Below are 23,931 nucleotides of genomic sequence, written 5' to 3'. Positions count from 1 at the left end.
GTTTGTGTGCAATGAGAGGAAGTTGAGGTTTGCTGGAAAGGTTGTGAAGGGTGAGTGAGTTGCCTTTCCGGAGGTGGGAAACCAGGAGATTGGATAGTTTTTTAAGGTGGAGGGTGGCATGTTGTTCCAATTTGCGGTTGGCCTGTAGGAGGATGCTCTGAACAGCCAGTGTGGATGTGGGAGAGGAAAGATTGAGGACTTTTATTAAGGATAGGAGTTGACGGGTGTGTTGATTGGCTGAGTGGGTGTGTAGCTGAAGGATTAGGTGGGTGAGGGCAATGGATTGTTCAGTTTGGAACTGGTATAGGGACTGATGGAAAGAAGGGTTGCAGCCAGAGATGGGAACTTTAAGTGTGAGGCCTTTGGGGGTGATGCCAAATGTCAGACAAGCCTGAGAAAATAAAATATGGGAGTGTAATCTGGCTAGGGCGAAGGCATGTTTGCGGAACAGCCATGGGTACCAGGATGGCCCCCTCGTACGCCAACCTATTCATGGGTCGCTTAGAGGAAGCCTTCTTGGTTACCCAGGCCTGCCAACCCAAAGTTTTCATGATCTGGACTCACAGTGAAGAAGAACTCCAGAATTTCCTCTTTAACCTCAACTCCTTTGGTTCCATCAGATTCACCTGGTCCTACTCTAAATCCCATGCCACTTTCCTTGACGTTGACCTCCACCTGTCCAATGGCCAGCTTCACACGTCTGTCCACATCAAACCCACCAACAAGCAACAGTACCTCCATTATGACAGCTGCCACCCATTCCACATCAAGCGGTCCCTTCCCTACAGCCTAGGTCTTCATGGCAAACAAATCTGCTCCAGTCCAGAATCCGTGAACCATTACACCAACAACCTGAAAACAGCTTTCGCATCCGGTAACTACCCTCCCAACCTGGTACAGAAGCAAATAACCAGAGCCACTTCCTCATCTCCTGAAACCCAGAACCTCCCACAGAAGAACCCCAAAAGTGCCCCACTTGTGACAGGATACTTTCCGGGACTGTATCAGACTCTGAATGTGGCTCTCCAGCAGGGATACGACTTCCTCAAATCCTGCCCTGAAATGAGATCCATCCTTCATGAAATCCTCCCCACTCCACCAAGAGTGTCTTTCTGCCATCCACCTAACCTTCGTAACCTCTTAGTTCATCCCTATGAAATCCCCAAACCACCTTCCCTACCCTCTGGCTCCTACCCTTGTAACCGCCCCCGGTGTAAAACCTGTCCCATGCACCCTCCCACCACTACCTACTCCAGTCCTGTAATCCGGAAGGTGTACACGATCAAAGGCAGCGCCACGTGTGAAAGCACCCACGTGATTTACCAACTGACCTGCCTACACTGTGAAGCCTTCTATGTGGGAATGACCAGCAACAAACTGTCCATTCGCATGAATGGACACAGGCAGACAGTGTTTGTTGGTAATGGGGATCACCCTGTGGCTAAACATGCCTTGGTGCACGGCCAGCACATCTTGGCACAGTGTTACACCGTCTGGGTTATCTGGATACTTCCCACTAACACCAACCTGTCAGAACTCCGGAGATGGGAACTTGCCCTTCAGCATATCCTCTCTTCTCATTTATTTTATTTATTTATTTATTTATTTCTTGTTCCGTAGATCCAGTTAGTGAGTCAATCACAAGGATATGGAACGTGTCAAATTGTACAGGTTTCAATTTAAACTTACAATAAATACAAGGGCAATTCAATGGAAAATTGTACATAGTTTATAAGACATACTATAAATAAAGTAACAGATACAATGTCAGCTAGATAACATAACTACCATTTGACAGAAAAAGGAGTTTCAAATAAAGGTTAAAGATAAGAGCACAAAGTTAAATCAGATATTAGACCTACAAGAGTAAATACATGTACAGCCAATCTGTTGTTACAAAAAGTGCGCTAATGCCCAAATGCACAATAAAATCAATTGAACTACTTCTAGACACAATAAGTTTAGTGATGGTATACATTTTCTTTCAGGTATTCATCCACAGTATAATAAGATTTCTCTGTCAGGTAATCTTTGAGAACTTGTTTAAATTTTGGCAGTTCTGTATGAACACATTTGATATGTAGTGGTAGAGCATTGAACAGCTTAATGCTGGAGTAGTAAACTCCTTTTTGTACCAGAGTGAGACGTTTCATTTCTAAATGTAGATTGTTTTTGTTTCTGGTGTTATAACCATGGAATTTACTGTTGTCTTGGTAGATGGAATAATTTTTGCACACAAAGGTCAGCAAGGAAAAAATATACTGTGAGGCAGTTGTTAGGATACCTATCTTCTGAAACAAGTGCCTGCAAGAGTGTCTTTGATGGACCCCACACATTATTCTGATTGCTTTTTTTTGGATGGTGAAAACTTTTTTTGCAAGTGGTTGGTTCCCCCAGAATATGATAGTATATGACATCAATGAGTGGAAGTAGCCAAAGTAGGCAACCTTAATAGTGTCAACTTCAGCCACTGAAGAAATTACCCGTAATGCAAGTGTTGCCGAGCTAAGTTTTTTACATAGATGAAGAATGTGAACCGACCAATTACATTTACTGTCTATGTAAGCACCCAGGAATTTTGTGTCTTCAACTTTCTGTATTGGTTGATCTCTACATTTTATGTTAATTTCATCGGGATTACTTTGTGATGTATGGAACCTCATATAATGAGTTTTATCTGCATTGAGCGAGAGACCATTTGAGGAGAACCAATTTAAGATGTCATTAAAAACAGTATTTGTAGTTTTTTCAAGATCATGATCAATCAAATCGTCAATTAGAATTGTGGTATCATCGGCAAACAGGGTAAATTTGCTGTTTGTCTCAGAACAAAGAGGAAGATCATTAATAAAGATGAGGAAAAGCAGTGGGCCCAAAACGGAGCCCTGAGGCACACCACACGTTATCGTGCCCCATTCAGACGAGGCAGGTTCTCCAGAAGAGCCATTTAGCATTACAGTCTGCTTCCGATCCTGTAGATATGATTGTAGCCACAAGCCAACAGTACCACCTAAACCATAGTATTCTGCCTTTTTCCAAAGAATTTGGTGGTTTACACAGTCAAAGGCTTTCGTAAGATCACAAAAAATACCCACTGGAGACATTTTTTTGTTAATGGCTTCCAAAACTTGGTTGCTGAAAGAGAATATTGCCTGTTCAGTACAAAGACCGGCACGAAACCCAAACTGATTTCTCACTATCCGCCAGGCCTCAATCTCCGCTAATTTCTAATTTCAATTTGCCGCCGCTCATACCTCACCTGTCTTTCAACAACGTCTTTGCCTCTGTACTTCCGCCTCGACTGACATCTCTGCCCAAACTCTTTGCCTTTACAAATGTCTGCTTGTGTCTGTGTATATGCAGATGGATATGTGTGTTTGTGCGCGCGAGTGTATACCTGTCCTTTTTTCCCCCCTAAGGTAAGTCTTTCCGCTCCCGGGATTGGAATGACTCCTTACCCTCTCCCTTAAAACCCACATCCTTTCGTCTTTCCCTCTCCTTCCCTCTTTCCTGATGAGGCAACAGTTTGTTGCGAAAGCTTGAATTTTGTGTGTATGTTTGTGTGTGTGTCGACCTGCCAGCACTTTCATTTGGTAAGTCTCATCATCTTTGTTTTTATATATATATATAAAATAGAGGGAAACATTCCACGTGGGAAAAATATATCTAAAAACAAAGATGATGAGACTTACCAAACGAAAGCGCTAGCACGTCGATAGATACACAAACACACACAAACATACACACAAAATTCTAGCTTTCGCAACCAACGGTTGCTTCGTCAGGAAAGAGGGAAGGAGAGGGAAAGACGAAAGAATGTCTCATTTGTGCTGAGCTACTACCATAGGAGTTTTGCTCTCCCAAAATCTAAATCTAGCTCTATGCCAATTAACTGTACCAGAAAGATGAAAAGTGGGTTCATACAAAAAATATAATAGCTCAGAAAAAATGTGCACCTCCATTTCTTCTAGAATTCCTGTGCAAAATTCTTACCTTTTAGTGTGGTCATCAGATGCAATGCTTGCAACAATTCCAGTGTGTATGATTTCTGATGCAGTCAGTTTCCGAACTCACCATATCTCGAGTTGAAAGGTTTTAAGTTTATTGTTCACTCGTGTCACGGATTTCCTAGGGCGCCTTTTGTAAGTTACACAGATACCTTTGACATCTTCACTCTATGTGCAAGGATGACACTCACTTTTCCATTTGCAGATGCACCAATTTTCTGTGATTTTCAGTGGCACTCGTACATTTGTTTACTGGCAGGCAGCTCTCTGTCAAATTGTTATCAAAATACACATTTCACACTAACAGTGGACTCCGATTTTGCTAATTGCAGCACAGAAAACAAATGCCTCCGTGGTGTCTCCATTTTCCTACGAATGAGCAACAGCAACACTGCACCTTTAATTGAACTTCTATGTCAACTGCTCAAAAGTTTCCACTTTTCTCTGTCTGGAGTTGCATTTCTATCCTTTATAGTACGTAAAAGATTAATCCCAGAAATATGCCACTCCTCTTTGAATAACCCTGTATTTTGGCAAGTGTAGTCCTTTAAAATGACTGTCGTGTATGAGGCACAGACTGACAAGCCACAGTGGAAGAGATGCACCGCACTAGCTCCGAATACGAGTAGGTGCGCGATCGAATGCCGGGCACTCGTCGACAGGCGATACCGAGAGGATAACCTAGGCACGTAAAGCGCCAACCCAACTGATTTTTGTAGTTCAGTTAGGCCCTGATCAGTTTGTGAGTTCACCACTATGCAACTTTACAAATCTCAATCTGAGAATGCAGCATTTGCAGTGAACTTTGTGTTTCAGTGTGAAGCTCGTATCTCTGCCTCAAATCTGTTCCTCACTACAGGATAATAACCAATACCAAGCATCATTGCTTCTGCTGCTGCTGCTGCTGCTGCTTCTACTACTACTACTACTACTACTACTACTACTACCACTGTTATTATACAGTTATATCACAACCATCATCGTGTATCGGTATTTATCTACATAATTTAATTACATTTTTGTGAGTTCAATGTATCATTACAAGATATGAAATATGCACTTGTGCTGACATGAATGCATGAACAAAAGGTGTTTATGGTTTTCTTCTCTTCCCCCCCCCCCCCCCCCCCCCCCTCTCTCTCTCTCTCGCCTAAGTGTGAGGTTTACTTTGTTCAGATACTGTTGCCCCATGTGTCAGCGTTATCAACCATCACTGCAAATACATGTGCTCACTGAACACTATCTACAGAAAATTCTATACTGTATTTTTTTTAAATTTTGAGTGCATATTCCACAGGGAGTTATTTTTGTGTGTGCATAACAATGAAACAATGACAGTCCAGGCCACAGTGGTTCCTGATAATGGTTAATTATGGACAACAGTTAATGTATCACAGGTAAAGGGACTCTCAAGTGTGTAACTGAACTGTAGTATACTGAATTTTTACATCCAAGTGCTGGGACCAGCTCTTGACATACAGTTAAACCCCTGCTTACACTTTTCAGTGGAATGACACACACACACACACACACACACACACACACACACACACAAGTGTAAGTTGCAGGAAAGTGCAAAATACAGGAAAGCATTGGAAACAAACCAAGTAAAAAATGAATAAATTTATCTTACTGTCATTCTCTTTATATTGTTCAAAATCAGAAATTATAACAATCTAAATTTTGCCTATTTAAAAAAAACTGAAATAATTGTTTTTGCTTCTTTCTAACAGCAATTTGTTGTATTCTTTTGTTAAACCACATTAAAAGAGCATTTTAATTCTACTGTCAAACTTATTACTGGTAATCATTATAAACCTATGGTAAATAAAACTTGTAACACAATATTGGTTGAAACATTAATGTTGGGAGTCTTTAATAAATGGAGAACAACAGACACAAAATCATACAGCTTGTTGTCGACAAGGAGATCACATGGTTCAGGAACATCCTGGGCGAGGAAGAGGACGGAAATTGCAACATTATGGAGCATCTCGAGGAGGAATATTTACGTCTGACACTAAGTCGTACCGACATAAGACTGCGTGCCTCGTACGGATTCATGTATTTTACACTTAAGTAACAACAATTCATGAAAGCTCGTTATAGAGTGATGTCTTGTTTGTATAAATGACTGAAATTAAATCAAAGCTGTGGTAATACAAGACAATGAGCAGAAGGAAGGCTGCTACTACAGTCAATACTGTCAGGTCACGATCATCATTCGGGAAGTGCCTCAGCGTGCTTTCCCACCCTTCCAAACACTGCGTACCTATAAACAGGTGGCTGTGGCCAAACATGATGACAATGAAAATCTCACTTACTATGCTAACGCTGTCTGACACGATTATTAACTTTGTGTATAGTCTCCATTTTCTGCTTTGTTCCGAGGTTGACTTTGAGTAGGAATACAATGCACTTTTTGCAGATATCTGCATGAAAAACAAAGTCAAATGTTGTGATAATGTCAAAGAAAACTTAAAGGTGCGGGAAATGTCGTAACACGGAATCAGTGACGACAGGAAAGTACTGAATTCAGAGAATGTGACTCCTGATTGTAATGACAAAAATGAATATAAAAAGCAAGAAAATGTAAAATGTGAGAATGTAAACACAGTGGTTTACTGTATTTATTTTCGGGAGTTTAGCATGACATTCACACGGTCACACTTTCATATGCGAGCTGCAGTAGAAAGCCATTTTTGCCAAATGTTTCACAATAAAATTACATAGTACCAAAACATATGTTCCACTACAAGCTTGCACAGTAGCATGCACAGTCCCCTCACATACGAGTTGCCAAGTTTCTCATACTGTTGCTACTGCGCAGCAAAAAGTAGAAGAGCAGTAAAAGATGACAGAATATTGCTGATGTAAATGGGAAAGTAATGGGCCCAGAATTGTGCCCTGAGGGATTAACATTTCAAAAACTTCCTCTTCCACAGGCTGTGCATACGCAATCAATCGACAGTGGCATATGTTAAATTATAAGTCCCCATTCTGAAATGACACAGTCTACCCATTAATTTCACTACGAAGCCCCATCTACAGACTAATGTGAAAAAAACTGAGAAACCCAAAATGTGCGAGTGAGACAGGTCTGCCGGGTACTACCGAATCACACAGAACTGAACTGGGCACAACTGTTAAATACAGCAGCACTATTAGCTACGAGTGAAAGTAATTACGTAATAAACGTGACAGAAGATGTTTGAAGACATAGATATGTTTACTGAACTAGACCTAGCTTAAAAGCACTGTAACAATAATTAGATGTCTCCTTAACATTTTGTATCTCGTGTCCCTATGTATATGTAACGGTGAAATATGCCAAATGTCTTTTACATAGTGTGAAAAATACCGAACATACGAGAACAGTATTCGTCGAGCAAAAGTTGGCTCGAGTAAAAGTTAGACATTCGTACGAGGAGAGGTAATAGTACTCACCTCGTTCCACCCACCGACCACTTTATTCGTAAGCACTTTAGGGTGTTCTTCTTGGCATTCAGAAAGTACTTCAGATCATCCGTATCGACAGACATACGTCCGAAGTCAATCTCGACCAGTCGGGGGCACCCGTCACCCAAAGGTCTCAGCACACAAGGACGCAGGACGCAAGTCGTCCCCACGTATCTCTCTTGCAGACACAGCACACGAAGGTGCTGCAGACGTGACACCGCCTCTGAAAATTTCTCGGTCTTCAGCAGCTCGTCGGGTGCCGTCAGCACGTGTATCCCGGAGCACTGCTCGACCGAGTTCTTCACCGTCTGCAACCGCACACTTCCTGTAGTACAGTAACACTTCTGAGCTAAGGAGTGGGATACACTGAAACAAAAGAAGCACTATTAATGGTCGTTCAAACAGATGCTTTCTGCCTCTTCTGAAGCACCTGACCAATTTCCAGCAACAGAAGTTGCACAGCAGCTAAACAGATGGCCACAGAGGAAGTCAGTAACTGCGGTGAACGAGAGGAAAGCACCCGCACCGTCCACACTCACCAAACTGACTTCCTATCAGCTAACAGGTGTCCTCCCTTCTGACGACTCCCGAGTCAGTTCGTATTGTCGATGTCACAGCTGCTCGCACCACCGTGTGTCTTTTTTGATCCCAGGAAACACTCTGAATGGCCTACATTTCAGAACAACTGAACTCTACTCTTCTTCCTTGTTGTTAATTGACTATGTGCCACCCCAGTAATCATATATACATTGAGACAAAGTAGTTACTGGGCAAAAGCTCAATGGATCAGAATGGAAATACATTAGTGGAGTTTCCTCAGTTCAGAAGGAGTTTTTCAGTAAAAAATGCTTACTACCCAAAAGGTTCATTTAGGTCCATTATGGTTTATTTAATGTTTTTTTTTTTTGAGTTGTTTTAAGCTGTAATACGATACCAATGCAACACTTGACCAACATTATTTTAAGAAACAAACTATCACATACAAAAACGGCATTAAATGTGTGATTACATATGAGTTAATGTGTTAATGTTCAGCATGTGAACAAGAAAAGGTTTAGTAAAGGTTTGAAATTATGTTTGAAGTGTGCTGAAAGTCAATGGCCATCCTATTCATCAAACACTGGAGGAGTATTATTCGGATAACTTTTTTCTGTTTTAAGCAAAATGCAGTCTTTCAAACGTCTCAGTGCTTACGATTAAATGTCTCCCTGGATATCACAAGATATGTTTAATTCAGTTGACGAAAGGAGAAAATATAAAAATCCAGCAAATGAAGCAGTTGAAGGGGAGTACACACATCTAAAAAATGAGATTAACAAAAAATCCAAAATGGCTAAGCAGGAGTGGTTTGAAGACATAGGATACAGAAGTATATATAACCCAGTGAAAGATAGATACCACCTGAAGGAAAGTTAGAGAGACATTTTCAGAAAAGGAAAGCATCTGTACAAATAACAAGAGGCCAGATGGAAAACCAGTCCTAAGCAAGAAGGGAAAGGTGACTGGTGGAGGGAGTATGCAAAAGGTGTACACAAGGGAAATGAACTTGAAGGCAATATTATGGTAAAGCAAGAGGATACAGATGAAGACGAGATGGGAGATACGATACGATACTGCGAGAGTCGAAACGAGGCCCCTAGAATAGACAACATTCCCTCTGAACTAATGATATACTGGTATGTAAGATATATGAGACAGGTAAAGTACCCTCAGACTTGAAGACGAATATCATAATTCCTATTCCAAAAGAAATCAAATGCTGACAGGTCTGAATATTACCAAACTAACAGTTTCATAAGTTCTGGTTCCAAAATAATAGCACAAATTCTTTTCAGGTGAATCAAAAAACTGGTAGCACTCAACCTCGGGGAACATATTTTTGGATTTCAGAGAAATGTAGGGACACCCGAGGCAATACTGACCCTATGACTTACCTTAGAAGATAGATTAAGGAAAGGCAAGCTTACTCTTATAGATTTTGTAGGGTTGCAGACAGCTTTTGACAATGTTAAGCGGGATACATTCTTTAGTTCCGAAGGTAGCACATGTAACGTGTCAGGACCAAAAGGTTGTATACAACTTGTACAGACACCAGGTGGCAGTTACGAGTTAAGGGGCACGAAAAGGAAGGGAGTGAGACAGGGTTTTAGCCTATCCCCGATGTTATTCAGTCTCTACACTAAATGATCAGTAAACAAAACTACAGAAAAAATTGGAGTAGGAATTAAAGTTCAGAGAGAAGAAATAAAAACTTTGAGGCTTGCCGACGACATTGTAATTCTGTCAGGCAACAAAGAACTTGGAAGAGCAGTTGAACCGAGTGGATAGTGTCTTATAAAGAGAAGATAGGATACAAAGTAAAACAAAGGTAATGGAATGTAGTCAAATTAAATCAGGGGATACCGAGGGAATTAGATTCAGAAACGAGACACTAAAAGTAATAGATGAGTTTTGCTGATGAGGGCTTAAGTAAGAGAGGATATAAACTGTAGACTGGTAATAGCAGGAACAGAGTTTTTTAAGAAGAGAAATTTGTTGACATGAAACATGGATATAAGTGTCAGGAAGTTGAAATGTGGTGCTACAGAAGATTGCCAAAGATTAGACGGATAGATCATATAATTAATGAAAAGGTACTGAACAGAACTGGGGAAAAAATAAATCTGTGGCATAACTTGACTAAAAGAGCTCAATGGTTGACAGGACACATTCTGAAAAATCAAGCAATTACCAGTTTATTACTGGAGGGAACTACTGGGGGTAAAATCATAATAAAATAAGAGAAAGCAGAGTTCACACAGAAAGATTTAGGTTTGTTATTCCTGCACGCTCTTCAAGAGTGGAACGGTAGAGTGGTAGCCTAAGTGTGGATCTATGAACTCTCTGCCAGGCACTTAATTGTGAATTGCAGAGTAATCGTGTAGATGTCAAAGGCACATACAGAGTGTACATAAAGTCCAGGAATACTTTCAATTATTTATTGTGCAAGAACTAAACATTGTACAGATGTCATACATATTGCATTTTGAAGAGAAACTATGAAAGTTTTTTGTACAAAAATTCGATGTGCAAACCACGAGTGGTTATCAAATTCTTGCCGTACCCGTCCCAGCACGGCATAGTCGACTGTGGCAGTCGCTTCCCGTATTCTCTCCCAGAGCTCTGCTACATCACATGATACAGGAGGTACATACACCAGGTCTTTAATGGTCCCCACACAAAAAAGTCACACGGAGTGAGATCTGGCGATCAGGGAGGCCATTTCGTGAAACAGCTGTCCCCTTCTGTAGCACGGCCGATCCATCGATGCGATAGCTCCGTGTTCGGGTACCCACGAACTTCACGATGAAAATGGGGTGGAGCCCCGTCCTGCTGAAAGATGAACGGAAAGTCCGATTGCATTCGAGGCATCAGCCATCGCTGCAACATGTCCGGGTAGGAATGTCCAGTGACAGTGCTCTCGACCAGAAGAATCACCCGTACAGTTTTCGACATGACGAGGCACAAAAAAACACTTACCTTTGGGGAATCACACTCAAATTCAATGCCTTTGTGTGGATGCTTTGTAGCCCAGATTCGACAGTTACGCCTGTTCACTTTCCCATCAGTGTGAAAAGTAGCTTCACCGCTAAAAATTTAGCGATCAACAATGCCATCCGCATTCTCATTCAGTTGTTGCAACTGTGAACAAAACTCAAAATGCTCATCTTTGTTGTCGCCATTGAGCTTCTGCACTAACTCCAATTTGAACGGTTTCACAGACAGCTTCTGTCGCAGGACTTTCCGCACTGTCATCGGAGCCATTTCGAGTTCACGGGATGCGTGACCTACCAATTTCTTTGGACTGCTTACGAATGTCCCTTGTATGTGCTCCACATTCACTTCACCCACACTGGGACATCCGCTCGTCTTGCCGGGCACAAGAAATCCGTCTTAACGAATTTGCTGTGCCAGCGCTAAATAGCCTTCCTTGTCGGTGGCTTCTTACTGTACTCGGTTCTAAACATCTGTCGAACAGCTGTAGCACACTCGTTTTTGTCGAACTCCGACACAAAGAAAGCTCGCTCTGCACCTCAACTCACCACATTTGCGACTAGTGCCAACTATCGGCAAATTACCCAACTATGCTGTGGCGGTATATGTGAAAAAAACTTTCAGGTTTTCTCTTCAAAATTACATATGTATGATACCTGTACAATGTTTAGTTCTTGTGCAATAAATTATTTGAAGTGTTTTTGGGCTTTATGTACACCCTGTATATTGCAGCTATTTCGAAATGACGGAGCCTGCACAGGACAGAATAACTGTAGTGTGAAGAGCTGCATCAAACCAATCTTCAGACTGAAGACATCAACAACCATATCTCCTAATCTATCTGTGCTATGTGTGGATACTGTCTGCAAAACATGTTGAAAATAGAGTTAGTAGTGAAGAAGTAATAGAGTAATGCCTGATGTGGATGTTTCACTGCATGAACAGTGAAAATGTGATAAGTGATGAAATTTTTTCCTTTCATTATTTTGTGTGCGTGTGTGTGTGTGTGTGTGTGTGTGTGTGTGTGTGTGTGTGTGTGTGTGTGTGTGCGCGTAAGTATACAGTCTGGGTAATTTGTGTGCTGTGTGTTATGCAGCCTCAAGATGTGCACAATTTTGAACTGTAATACTTGTTTTATTACATTAAATCTTTGACTTAGGATTATACCTCTCAATGGGTATATTATGACAGCATTTTCTTTTAAGGTCAGACAGTAATTATATGAAGTACCGAAAATCAATTGTTTGTTGCCCCTGTAGGCTATTACGCAGCCAATCTGCAATGGGGACCATTATCGTGTCAGCCATTTAGTGATACGGATTTCAGCAGTTTCAATTAAAGCAAGCAAAAAACAATGCCACAGATATCTCTAATAAGCCAACCAGAAACTGTTTCATCCACAAAACAACACTGAAACCTATTTATACAGAAGCAATGCCAAGCTGGTTATTTCGGCTCCTAATACCCAATGTGAGTATTTGCAAGCACAGGAAAAGTGATGGAAAGGTGAAGAGAAAGCTAACAGTCTGAGCAAACAAGACTTGGTGGCTGCCAGTTCACTGACCCCTTCTGAAGTACACCCACAACTCCCACACTCATCCATCCCACGCACCCGCACGCAACTCACTCGCACGCAACCGCCGTCTCGAGCTGCTCGGGCCAGGGTGCAAGCTACTGCTGTGCAAGATGGGAGAAAATCTGGGTGGTGGGAGTAAGCTGGGGGCAGGAATGGGAAGGGATGGCAGGATAGAAGTTGGGGACGGTAGAGTCCTGCTTGTGGGAGCATAAGGGACAGGCTGGGTGTAGTAACCAAAACCAACTGCGGGAACGCCTTCGGCTGCAGATCGGAGCCGCCAGGTGGGGAAGCCGCCGGCGGTGGAGCACACAACACCGGGTAAACACGAGGACGAGTCGGACGACAGACCAACAACAACCGACAACAACCGACCACGACCGACTATGACCGACACAACGAGGAAGAGATAAACAACGGGGGCTTGTAGAAACCACAACACCAAACACCGACAGTAAATCCACTCAGAACCAGAGCCAGGCAAATGTCAACAACGAGCAATGACCAGAATGCAGTACTGCCGAGAGAGAAACGAAATCCAGAGCGAGTACCAGACTGGCCGGACTAGGGCAGAGCGGGTACCTGTATACGAAACCGGAGAGAGCGGCTATTGGCCGCTGTCTGCGGTGGTACCCTTGCTGCGCGAGAGCCGCTGCGCGGAATAGCCGCCGCGGACATGGAGCCCTCTACGGGCTGACCACGTCCATTTGTTCTGGTGCGTGTTCGACTTCCACAGCGGGAGGTACTAGAGTGGGGAGAGGGGAGGGCAACTAGGTGCAGTCGGCAGATTAGAGAAGGGGCAGGGGGTGGGAAAGGAGAGTGGAAAAGGAAGAAGTGCAGTGCTGAGGGGTAATGAGGAAGGGGACAGGCGGGTGAAGGACAATGGACAATAACTAATGAAGCTTCAGCCTGGGAGGGTTATTGGTACTCGGGATGTATTGCAGGGAGAGTTACCACCTGCAAAATTCAGAGAAACTGGTACTGTTAGGAAGGACACATGTTAGGAAAGATCCAGATGGCACAAGCAGTGAAGCAGTAATTAAAATGGAGAATGTCCTGAAGAGCAGCCTACTCAGCAACTGTGGGGTCCAGCCGTTTCTCGGCCACAGTTTGCCGCTAGTGGTTTGTGCACACAGACAGCCTGACAGTTGTCGTGCCTACTTAGAAAGCAGCACAGTGGTTGCGACTTAGCTCATAAATCACACGATCGGTTTCACATGTAGCCCTGCCTTCGATGGGATTAGGTAATGCTTGTGACCGGAATTTCATTTATTATCATCCTTTGCATCATTTACATGATATAGGAAATGTCATAATACTGTCCAGGATATGCACAGCAGAATATTACAAATTTCTATCAAACACATAAAATTAACATTGTATAATATGTTGAAAATTAAAACATGCTCCTTTAACATGTACCGTATGTGATGAATTTATATATATTTAGTACATTTTCGAAAACATATTGCACATAATTTAGAGTTAAAAGAGTATAAAGGAGACATGGAATTGACAATGAGAACAACATGATATTGACAATACAACTATCAGTTAGTGACTTAAGGATTCAAAATATTCCTCTATGCTATAAAAACATTTATTTAGCAGATACTTTTTTAATTCCGACTTAAATTTTCCTTCATCTTCTGTTCCCCTGATGCAGTGTGGCAGAGCATTATAGAGCACCCCCTGTTAACTTCCCAGAATTTCTTAAGCTCGAACCTTGCCTCACCGTAATTTAATCCACAGTGGCTCACATGTTTTTGAGTTTTTGTTTTCCTTGTTCTTTCTACATGCAGATTCTTACAGATATGTGTATTGTAGTCATGAAGATCTGAATTTACACGTAAACTACTCGAGTGTGTTCTTGTATGCAGTATGCTTTTTAATATGTGCAAAGATGGTACTGTAAGTATGTTTAGTGGCATGAACAAGGGATTGCAGTGTGTTTGTGGAGAGCTGTGTGTAATAATTCTAATGGCCCTTTTCTGTAATTTAAAAACCTCTCTCAAGCGACATTTAGTTGCACCCACAATGTTATTCCATAGGATATAATAGAATCGAAATACGCCATATACACTAATCTTGTACACTCTGCACTGCAAACTCTGGAAATTATTCTCAGTGCAAAACATGCTGAACTGAATTTGTTTGGATATGTATGTGACTCGGGCTTTCCAGCTCAAGTGTTGATCAATGTACATGCCCAAAAATTTTGTACAGCAGACTTTCTGTCTGTCTTATTACATAAAACCACTGTTGCACCCTCTTCACAACTTTTTCAGCTGTACTGAATAAGGATTTGCTGTCATCACTTATAATTATGCTTGTATCATCTGCAAATAACATAATTTTTGATGATCTGTTCGGCCTTTCAATGTCATTTATACAGATTAGGAATAATAGGGGGCCACTATCTTATGCGTATCCTCATTTTTGAATAATGGTTTAACCTTAGAAATTTTCAGCCTTTTGGGGAACTCACCTTCACTGAATGATAAATTGACAATATCTACCAGTGGTTCCAAGATTTGTGAGCCGACTTTTTCTATTATTGTCACTGACACTTCATCCAGTCCTGCAGACATTTTAGATTTCATACTGTTAATTACTTTCAATATTTCATATGTATTAGCGGGACTTCTTATCATGCTACTGACTACTTTTGGTGCTGTTGTTTGGTAAGGCTCTTGCTTAATTTGTCAGGTACACTTAGAAAGTAGTTGTTAATGTAATTGGGCAAGACTTCCTTCTTTATTTCAATGTTATCACTAGATTTAAGTACAATATCCTGGTCTTTAGAGCTTTTTCCTATTTCTCTTTTAACAATTTCCCATGTGGTCCTTGATTTATTGTCTGACTTCCTTATTAGTCTATCATTACTTAATACTTTTGCTAGATTAATTATCCTTCTATATGCCTTTTTGTAGTTACTAACATATTTTTTTAAAAGTAATGTCGGTATTGGTTTTCATTTCAGTGTTTAGTCTTTTCATAGTCTTGGAAGAGTTTTTAATGCCAGACGTGAACCAAGAATTTGTGTGTGTATGGCTAAATGAGTTGATTTTAACTAATCTTTTTGAAAAGCACATCTCAAAATCTGCCATGAAAAGAGAGAGAGCATCTGTATCAGTTTGTGACAATACTTCTGCCCTAGATTGGTTAGTCAGTGTGATACCAAACTGGCTGCAGTTTTCGGGAGAGAAAATTCTCTTATACATGTGATGTACTGTTTTTGTATGTATTGGAACTGTGAGCACTTTAATAATAAGTGCATTATGATCAGATATTCCTAGGTCAATATTCAAAACTTCTGTATCTGGGCTTTCTATATTTGAAATTATATTATCTATGAAACTTTTTTGAAGTGTTTGTTACCCTTGTAGGACTGTTTATGTTAGAATATAGGTTGAAACTATGTGAAATATTGAGGAATTTAATTTTAAATGAACTACCTACCAACATATTGACATTAAAGTCCCCACATACAATTACTGATGTCTTCTCATCATGTAAGAAGCTCAGCAGTTCTTGAGTCTACTTAAAAAAATTCTGGGTCATCACATGGTGATCTATACACTGACATGACTGTTATTTTCCTATTTTTTACACTCATTTGCACTGCTGTTGCCTCAAAATGTTTTTCTATGCTCAGGAGTTCAGCTTCGGGTCTGTTTTTCACTTTAATATCTGATTTTACATAAATGCAGACACCCCCATTCTTGGCTTCCTTCCTATAAAAATGATCAACCAAGGTATATGGGGAAATATTAATGTATTCTAATTCATAATTTTTGCACCAGTGCTCTTGATTACAAATGCAATCAACACAATATTCACTGGCCTCAATCTCGAGATCTAGAATTTTATTTTTGAGACACTGTATATTAAGGCTAAGTAATTTTAAGATGTTGCAACTTGGTTGAGAGGACCTCTTCCTTGTATTGTCCAGTGTCACGGTTTCTTCATATTGAGGCTGGGTACCAAAAATCCTTTAAGGACAGAGGTTTCGTGCATCTCGTCTTTCTTTGTTCTGTATGTGTCACAACTTTGATGCGACCCGCTGGCCGTAAGCACATTTCTTGCTAGTGATGCTGCTGTATAGTCTGTAGCTGTTTCTGATACTGTTGGAGCTGTTGTGGAGGCTTTATTTGCCTCAGCTACTTTTGTGGCAAGTGAAGATTCTAGTGCTGGATCTGTTGCCGGTGAATTAGTTTCATTTTTATGTTAGAGAATTTCAGTTGCTGTGATGGGTGGTGGTAGTGGTATGGTACGGATATTCTTGTCTTCAACTGCTAACACTGCATTAAGTATTTCTCGACTAATGAATGCTTTTCCAAGTTTATTTCTGTGTAGCTGGTAAAATGACTTCTTTCTGAAGACGGTACATTCACATGTGTGGCATTCGGGAAGCTTCGGCATATTTTTTCAAATTTTCTATTAGTAACAGCGATTTCTTTGTTGACACAAGATTTTTACATCAGATTGTGTCTTTGTGGTATACTTGCAGTATAGAAGTTCACATTTGTAATTTTCTGTAGAGTGCTTCTTAGTGCTCTTGTGGGAAGTTTACCCTCATTCCTATAAACGTCATTAGCACCCCCAATTATTAAACAGTTTCTTCCGGGCTCCAAAAAATGCTCACAGTGTTTTAGAATTTCACTCAAGGGAGCCCCTGGTTTTGTCATTCCACTAACTTTAAACACAGTTTGCGTGTTACACATGATACCAGCTAAGCCCTCTCCATGACTGTCTGAGAGCATGTAAATATCTTCTTTGTTCTTCTTACTTGTGTTCGTCACGTTCTCACAATACGTATGTTCACTGAAAATTATAGTACCGGTACTTCCTCGCTCGTTATTACAAGACTTCGTACTCGACTGGTTTTTAAACTCTGCATTTGGTGAAAGTACTTTGTTTCTTTCGCTATTTTCACATCTTTTAGACTCGTCACAGGTTTTTTGCCACTGGGAGACTGAAGTTTTTCTCGTTACGGTTAACACGAGGGAACTTTTTAGGCCATATGAAGTTATCATTTGGCCCATTTACAAAAGTGTCACTACACTCTGTATTGACTCCTATCACTTTTTCAAGCTTTGTACGTACAGTTTGGCTGACAAGATCGTATTTTAATGAAGCAGTCACACAGCCTTCTCGATATTCCTTTCGCAAAAACAATAAATCACGATAACTACAGTGCACATTCCCACAGTCGCAAGTCGCATTTCTTTCTTCTAAAGTATTTAAACATTGTCGACGGATCCATTTTTGGGACCGTGGGCATAATTTAACACCATTTCTCACCTTCTTACTACATTTTACACACACAGGATTTAAAAACTCTAGATCTGTCGAGTAGTACGTCTATACGCGGCGCCACCATCTCAGTACGTAGATGGTGATGGAAGAACATACGGAACAGGTCTCACATCTCGTTTTTTTTTTTACACAGATACGAGCTAGAGGTGTAGGGTAGGGAGCAGAGGCCGTCTAGGGACGGACGAGGATATCGCGTACATTCGGTGGACAGCGGAATACCAGCTTGGGAGGGATAGTGGGCAAGATGTTCCTCAGCTTGGGGCACGGCGAGAGGTAGCCGAAACCCTGGCAGAGAATGCGATTCAGTTGCTCCGGTCGTGGGCAGCACCGAGTCACGAGAGGAACGGTCCTCTGCGGTCGGACAGTGGGACTCCGGAAGGTGGCGGCTGACCGGAGAAATAAGGCACGGGATATCTGTTTCTGCACAAGGTCGGTCCGTGAAGGCGTCAGCGGGAGGCACTGCTCGTCACTACAGATGCGACGGCCGGGAGTGGCTGGGCTGTTCAAAGGGGACAGGGGTTTCTCTGTACGGAACAGGTGTCAGCTGTGCCTAAGTGGAGGTACTGCTCGTGGCCGGTAAGTTCTGTGTGGTTAGAGGTGCCGAAGTAGCAGCGCTCGAGGTGGAGGACAATATCGAGGAAGGTGGCTTGTCGGGTTGAGGAGTACCAGATGAAAGTCGGTCAGGGTGACAGGAAGGAGGTTGTAGATCTGGAATTTTTCAGGTGTAGCATTCAGTATTGGCTACGATGTGGGCATCAGGAATGTTAGTGTAATGGGAGGGGGCACCAATAGTGACGAGCAGGCACCGTGCAGTAAAGGAACTGTGGAGAGTCTGAGGAGGAAATGGTCGGTGTCTTTAAGATAGGAGTGTAGGTTGTAAGTAATAGGCTGAGGGTGTTGTTCTACAACAGCAGAGATTCTCTCAGTGGGGGCACAGTAACGGTGGGTGGTTCAGTTCGTGGAGCATATAGAAAGTAGGAGTGCAGTGAGTGGGGGAGTGGTGGGGGGGGGGGGTCGGAGGAGGAGGAGGAGGAGGGAGGAGGAGGAGCAGGAGGAGGAGGGAGGGAGGGAGGGAGGAAGGGAGGGAGGGAGGGGGAGGGAGAGAGAGAGAGAGAGAGAGAGAGAGAGAGAGAGAGAGAGAGAGAGAGAGAGAGAGAGAGAGAGGGAGAGAGAGACTCTCTGGGGAGAGGTTGTGCAAGATTTTAGGAGAGTCTGGAGACCCTGCTAGATTTCTAGAACAGGGTCAATGTGGCACGGTTTGTGGATGGACAAATCAGACAGCTGGTGGAGCCCTTCTGCCACGTAATCCTTGCAGTTCAAAGCCACAGTGGTGGAGCCTTTGTCAGCAGGTAGGCTTGCAAGGTCAGGATCAGTTTTTACATGGTGGATTGAGTTCTTTCTCCAGATGGAAAGTTAGTTTACACGTCGAGGAATTTGGGGAATGACGGTGAAGCGAGGTCCGAGCTTAAGAAATTCTGGGAAGTTAACAGGGGGTGAGTTGGGGGCAATGGGAGGGAACTGAGTCGGCCAGGTCCGACATTAGTCTTTGGTCGAGTCTGGTGGGTAGGGTCGGTAGCAAACAATTTTTTCCACTGCAGAGACCAGGAGAAGGAGAGAAGTTCCTTAAAAAGTCCAGCAGGACTGAACTTTGGAACCAGGCAAGAGGTAAGTCCTTCAGAAAGGACTTTCTGGGGCTAAGTCTTTCGGAGGAAAGATCACAACTGTGTTTCGGGTCTATTTAGGTTCTGAATTCCGGACGGTGGTGGAAGGGAGTTTTTGAGGGCGGGGGTAAAAGTACAACATTAGCAAGGCAGGGTTTATCAGCTATGAGGCGATGTGTGGGAGGTTCGGAGGCTTTTGTAGAGGTGGTACAGAGTTGCCGGGCGTGCTGTCCGACACGACATTCTTCATTTTAATGACTGCTTCACAGCCTGTGCCACTTGGTTCCTTCCTACAACCACCAGCTTTTTCTGAACTGCACAGCTGGGAACTCTCGCAATATATCCTATGTTCTCGTAACTCTCCTCGCCACAACCTCTGTCGATAATTGTCTTTAACCCACCTATCCTATTCTCTGTCCCCACTCCAGCACTACACAGCCTTTGATTCCACCAATGCACCCACAGTCCTTTTACTTCTCTCCTTTCCCGCACCCCCCTCTCCCCAACTCCCCGCTCTCTGTCTAACACCCCGGCTGCACCTAGCTGCCCTACCATCTCCTCTCCTCATTCCTGTATGTTCCCACAAGCAGCACTTTAGTGTCCCCCCACCTCTACATGCTATCCCTCCCATCCAGTCTCATTCTCACCCCCTCTACCCAGATTGTTTCTCCCATTACATGCAGTTGCTCACAATCTGGCCTCGGCAGCCTGAGACAGTGGGCATGTATGTGAGTTCTATTTGCGTGCGTGCATGTGCGGTGTGTGTGTGTGTGTGTGTGTGTGTGTGTGTGTGTGTGTGTGTGTGTAATCCAGAAGGAGGCCTTTCAGCCGTAAGTTTACTTGTTCAGCACTTTTTGTTTTATCTGAGACTCAGCATCTCCGTTATACGGTGAATAGCAATCTATCAATAGCAATCTTGTCATTACTCAATCCCGGATTTCCCATCTTTTAATAAAAAGAATGTAACACTTACCGAATAGCCGAGCTTCTGGGCGGCGTGCAGGCAGAGATCTGCGAGTCTCTGGCTGTCGCAGAGCACGTCGATGACGTGGGGGCTGACGGCGCACCACTTGTGTACTTTACGCAGGTTTCGGGCACTGCGGAAAATACGCATCGCCTCCCGCTCGGTCCTTCCGCTCTTACAGTTCTCCGAGTTGCAGTGCCTCGAGACCCTGTGGAATAGCAATATGTCGACAGTTCACTCCTGAATAGTATCTCCGACTGGCAGGACAGAGAATTTGTCAACACACTGTGGCAGTCTATTTTAGCACCCACAATCGAAGTGCTGTCCCGTGTGAAACCAGAAGTGAACAGATAGGAAAACCAAACAATAACAAACACAAGCACAAAAATAGGGGGGGTGGGGGGGCATATCAGCACAAATGTTAACTTTCAAAACCAGTGGTTCTGATGTTGATGGGAAGGAAGGATCATTAATAGTAGTAATTTCACTTTTATAAGGCATCCATGGAGAAGAAATAAAAACTTTGAGGTTCCTGATGACATTGTAATTCTGTCAGAGACAGCAAAGGACTTGGGAGAGCAGTTGAACAGAATGGACAGTGTCTTGAAAGGATAGTATAAGATGAACATCAACAAAAGCAAAATGAGGATAATGGAATGTAGTCGAAATAAGTTGGGTGATGCTGAGAGAATTAGATCAGGAAATAAGACACTTAAAGTAGTGAAGGAGTTTTACTATTTGGGGAGCAAAATAACTGATGATGGTCAAAGTAGAGAGGATATAAAATGTAGACTGGCAATGGCAACGAAAGCGTTTCTGAAGAAGAAAAAATTTGTTAACATCGAGTGTAGATTTAAGTGTCAGGAAGTCGTTTCTGAAAGTATTTGTATGGAGTGTAGCCATGTATAGAAGTGAAACATTGACAACAAATAGTTTGGACAAGAAGAGAATAGAAGCTTTCGAAATGTGGTGCTACAGAAGAATGCTGAAGATTAGATGGGTAGATGACATAACTAATGAGGAGGTATTGAATAGAATTGGGGAGAAGAGGAGCTTATGGCACAACTTGACTAGAAGAAGGGATCGGTTGGCAGGACATGTTCTGAGACATCGAGGGATCACCAATTTAGTATTGGAGGGCAGTGTGGAGGGTAAAAATTGTAGAGGGAGACCAAGAGATGAATACACTAAGCAGATTCAGAAGGATGTAGGCTGCAGTAGGTACTGGGAGATGAAGCAGCTTGCACAGGATAGAGTAGCATGGAGAGCTGCATGAAACCAGTCTCAGGACTGAAGACCACAACAACAACAACAAGGCATTTATGAGGTCTGTATCTTGGCTGAGGGGCTCCCTGGGTATTTGTCGGGATTATTGTGGGCATCGGGTCCACGAAGTACAGAAATATGCGAACTACAAGTTATTAGCCATCACCACTTTATTTCTATGAAAACATTTATAATAACGTGCTTGCTACACCGACCTGTCATAACATGTGACCTCCTATCATGAACAAATATAGATTTGTCAATACTTCATTGTGAGTTGAGAAAGACACGATTCTGCATCAGAACCACGCGCATCGGCAACTGTTGTGCCTGTGGAGGCAGCCAGTGACGCGACACAACTCCTGTGCATGTGTGTGTGTGTGTGTGTGTGTGTGTGTGTGTGGGGGGGGGGGGGGGGGGCTGCAATGTGAGAATAAAAGTGCTGAAAACCAAAGCGTAGGTTGAAACGACTGAAGGTTGTTAGACAAGGAGACATTATAATCTCCATCATTCTTTCCGAGCCATTTTGGACACGGCTTATTGAACTGAGTAGGTTTGACTTAACAAGTCTACGTAAGTTTTGTGAAGAAAATACACATTAATGCAATTGATATCTCACAAGTTATCTGGTACAGATTAAAAATGTGGTGTAACAGTTCTTAATAGCAATGCTAAAACAGATGGATCAGAAGTCCAACAAGCACATAAAGGCACAACTGTCAAGAATAAAAGGTAAAGGAACGCTAAACCATATTAAATGTTGATAGCACTTGAGATACTTAGACTTCCAAAATTAGACTGTATAATGATAAGCATTTTAATGAATAGGAACAATTACTGCTGGAACACTAGTAGTAGTAGTAGTAGTAGTAGTAGTCAAACAAAAGAAGCAAGGGAGATTAGCGTTTAACCTGCTGTCGACAATGAGGCCACTAGAGATGGAGCTGAAATTCAAATACAGTTTTTATTTTCCTTTGTGCATAGCACAAATTTTTGGAGACTGTCTACTAAAGTTTTTTCTTTCATTTTTGTACTTATTTTACAAGAACCTTCTACAAAGTCAATTATAAGTAACAGGCACAAACAACAACATCAGCTACAAATGTTATACTTTTATTTTTAAACAAAATTCTAACTATCTTATTTGTTTTTATTGACAATCACCTGTGATTATGCGCGTCATGCGTATATCAGATGCAGAATCTGCCAGTTGTCCACTGTGAACTAATTCCAGTGGTGATACAGTTGTCATGACAAGACAAAGAACATGTGTAGCAATAATTGTTTCTGTATATGTGTACTAAGAATAGACTAATTTCACTGTCAATTTAGCCATATGTATCTGCTTTTTCTTATGTTGAAAAATTTCATATATGAGACAGGTCAAGTAAACTATAATAAAACACGATCTCTCTTTCGCATTATTGTTCTTAGAGTTAACGTGTATCACTGTTTCTTATTAACAATACATAAATGAATTTTTCTTTAAAAAGTAAGTAGAGATGAGCCTTTCAACATAATTAATTATTCTGAGACTGTTTAATGAAAACGTGTTGGACTGTTATTGCAGTTTTATGTAATTTGGTATTTAAGTACTGTTGCTGCTGAGAAAGTTTCAGCAAGACCAAAATGTGCTTTTAATTTATTGTCATTTGTTATTTTTTCTTTTTTCAGTTTGTGTGGTTTTGTTGCTCTGAATGAATTTTCAACCTCAAGCACAGTGTGCACCAATTTGAAATCTAATGGCAGATTAAAAGTGTGTGGCTGACCAAGACTCGAACCTGCCAGGAAGTTGCTTATCAGTGTACACTCCACAGTAGAGTCAAAATTCATTGCAGAAACTACGTTTTAGGTAACAGCTGAGCCATTTCTGGGTATGATCATTTCTTTAGGGAGTGTCGAGACTGCGAGGAATGTGACAGAACTTGTGTAAAGTTTCGAAGGTAGGAGATGAGGAACTGGTAGAAGTAAAGTTGTGAGCACAGGTCGTGAGTCGTGCTCGGATTGTTCAGTAGGCAGAACACTTGCCCGTGAAAGGTAATGTACCACTCCGGCACACAGCTGTAACTTAACAGGGAGTCGCAGTAGTATTATAATTACATTCTGTACACTACAACTGCAAACTACAGACTGATTCGAGTTGAT

The 23,931-nt window shown here is 42.0% G+C and overlaps 1 protein-coding gene across 4 annotated transcripts in view; it reads right to left on the bottom strand.

Moving 5' to 3' along the window:
• Positions 1 to 23,931, bottom strand: part of LOC124742183 — a 103,516-nt gene that overhangs the window by 35,822 nt on the left and 43,763 nt on the right. For 3 of the 4 annotated variants that reach the window (XM_047248764.1, XM_047248762.1, XM_047248763.1), the window contains exons 3-4: positions 20,530 to 20,728; positions 7,455 to 7,774 (exon numbers count right to left, since the gene is read on the bottom strand). In XM_047248764.1, the coding sequence (XP_047104720.1) occupies positions 7,455 to 7,774; positions 20,530 to 20,728 (519 nt within the window). Of the gene's footprint in view, positions 1 to 7,454; positions 7,833 to 20,529; positions 20,729 to 23,931 lie in introns of all 4 variants that reach the window. The other variant, XM_047248765.1, reaches the window with a different exon arrangement.

This window comes from Schistocerca piceifrons, unplaced genomic scaffold (assembly GCF_021461385.2).
Source record: "Schistocerca piceifrons isolate TAMUIC-IGC-003096 unplaced genomic scaffold, iqSchPice1.1 HiC_scaffold_2171, whole genome shotgun sequence".
Lineage (NCBI taxonomy): Eukaryota > Metazoa > Arthropoda > Insecta > Orthoptera > Acrididae > Schistocerca > Schistocerca piceifrons.
This window is presented reverse-complemented; position numbering and strand designations above follow the sequence as displayed.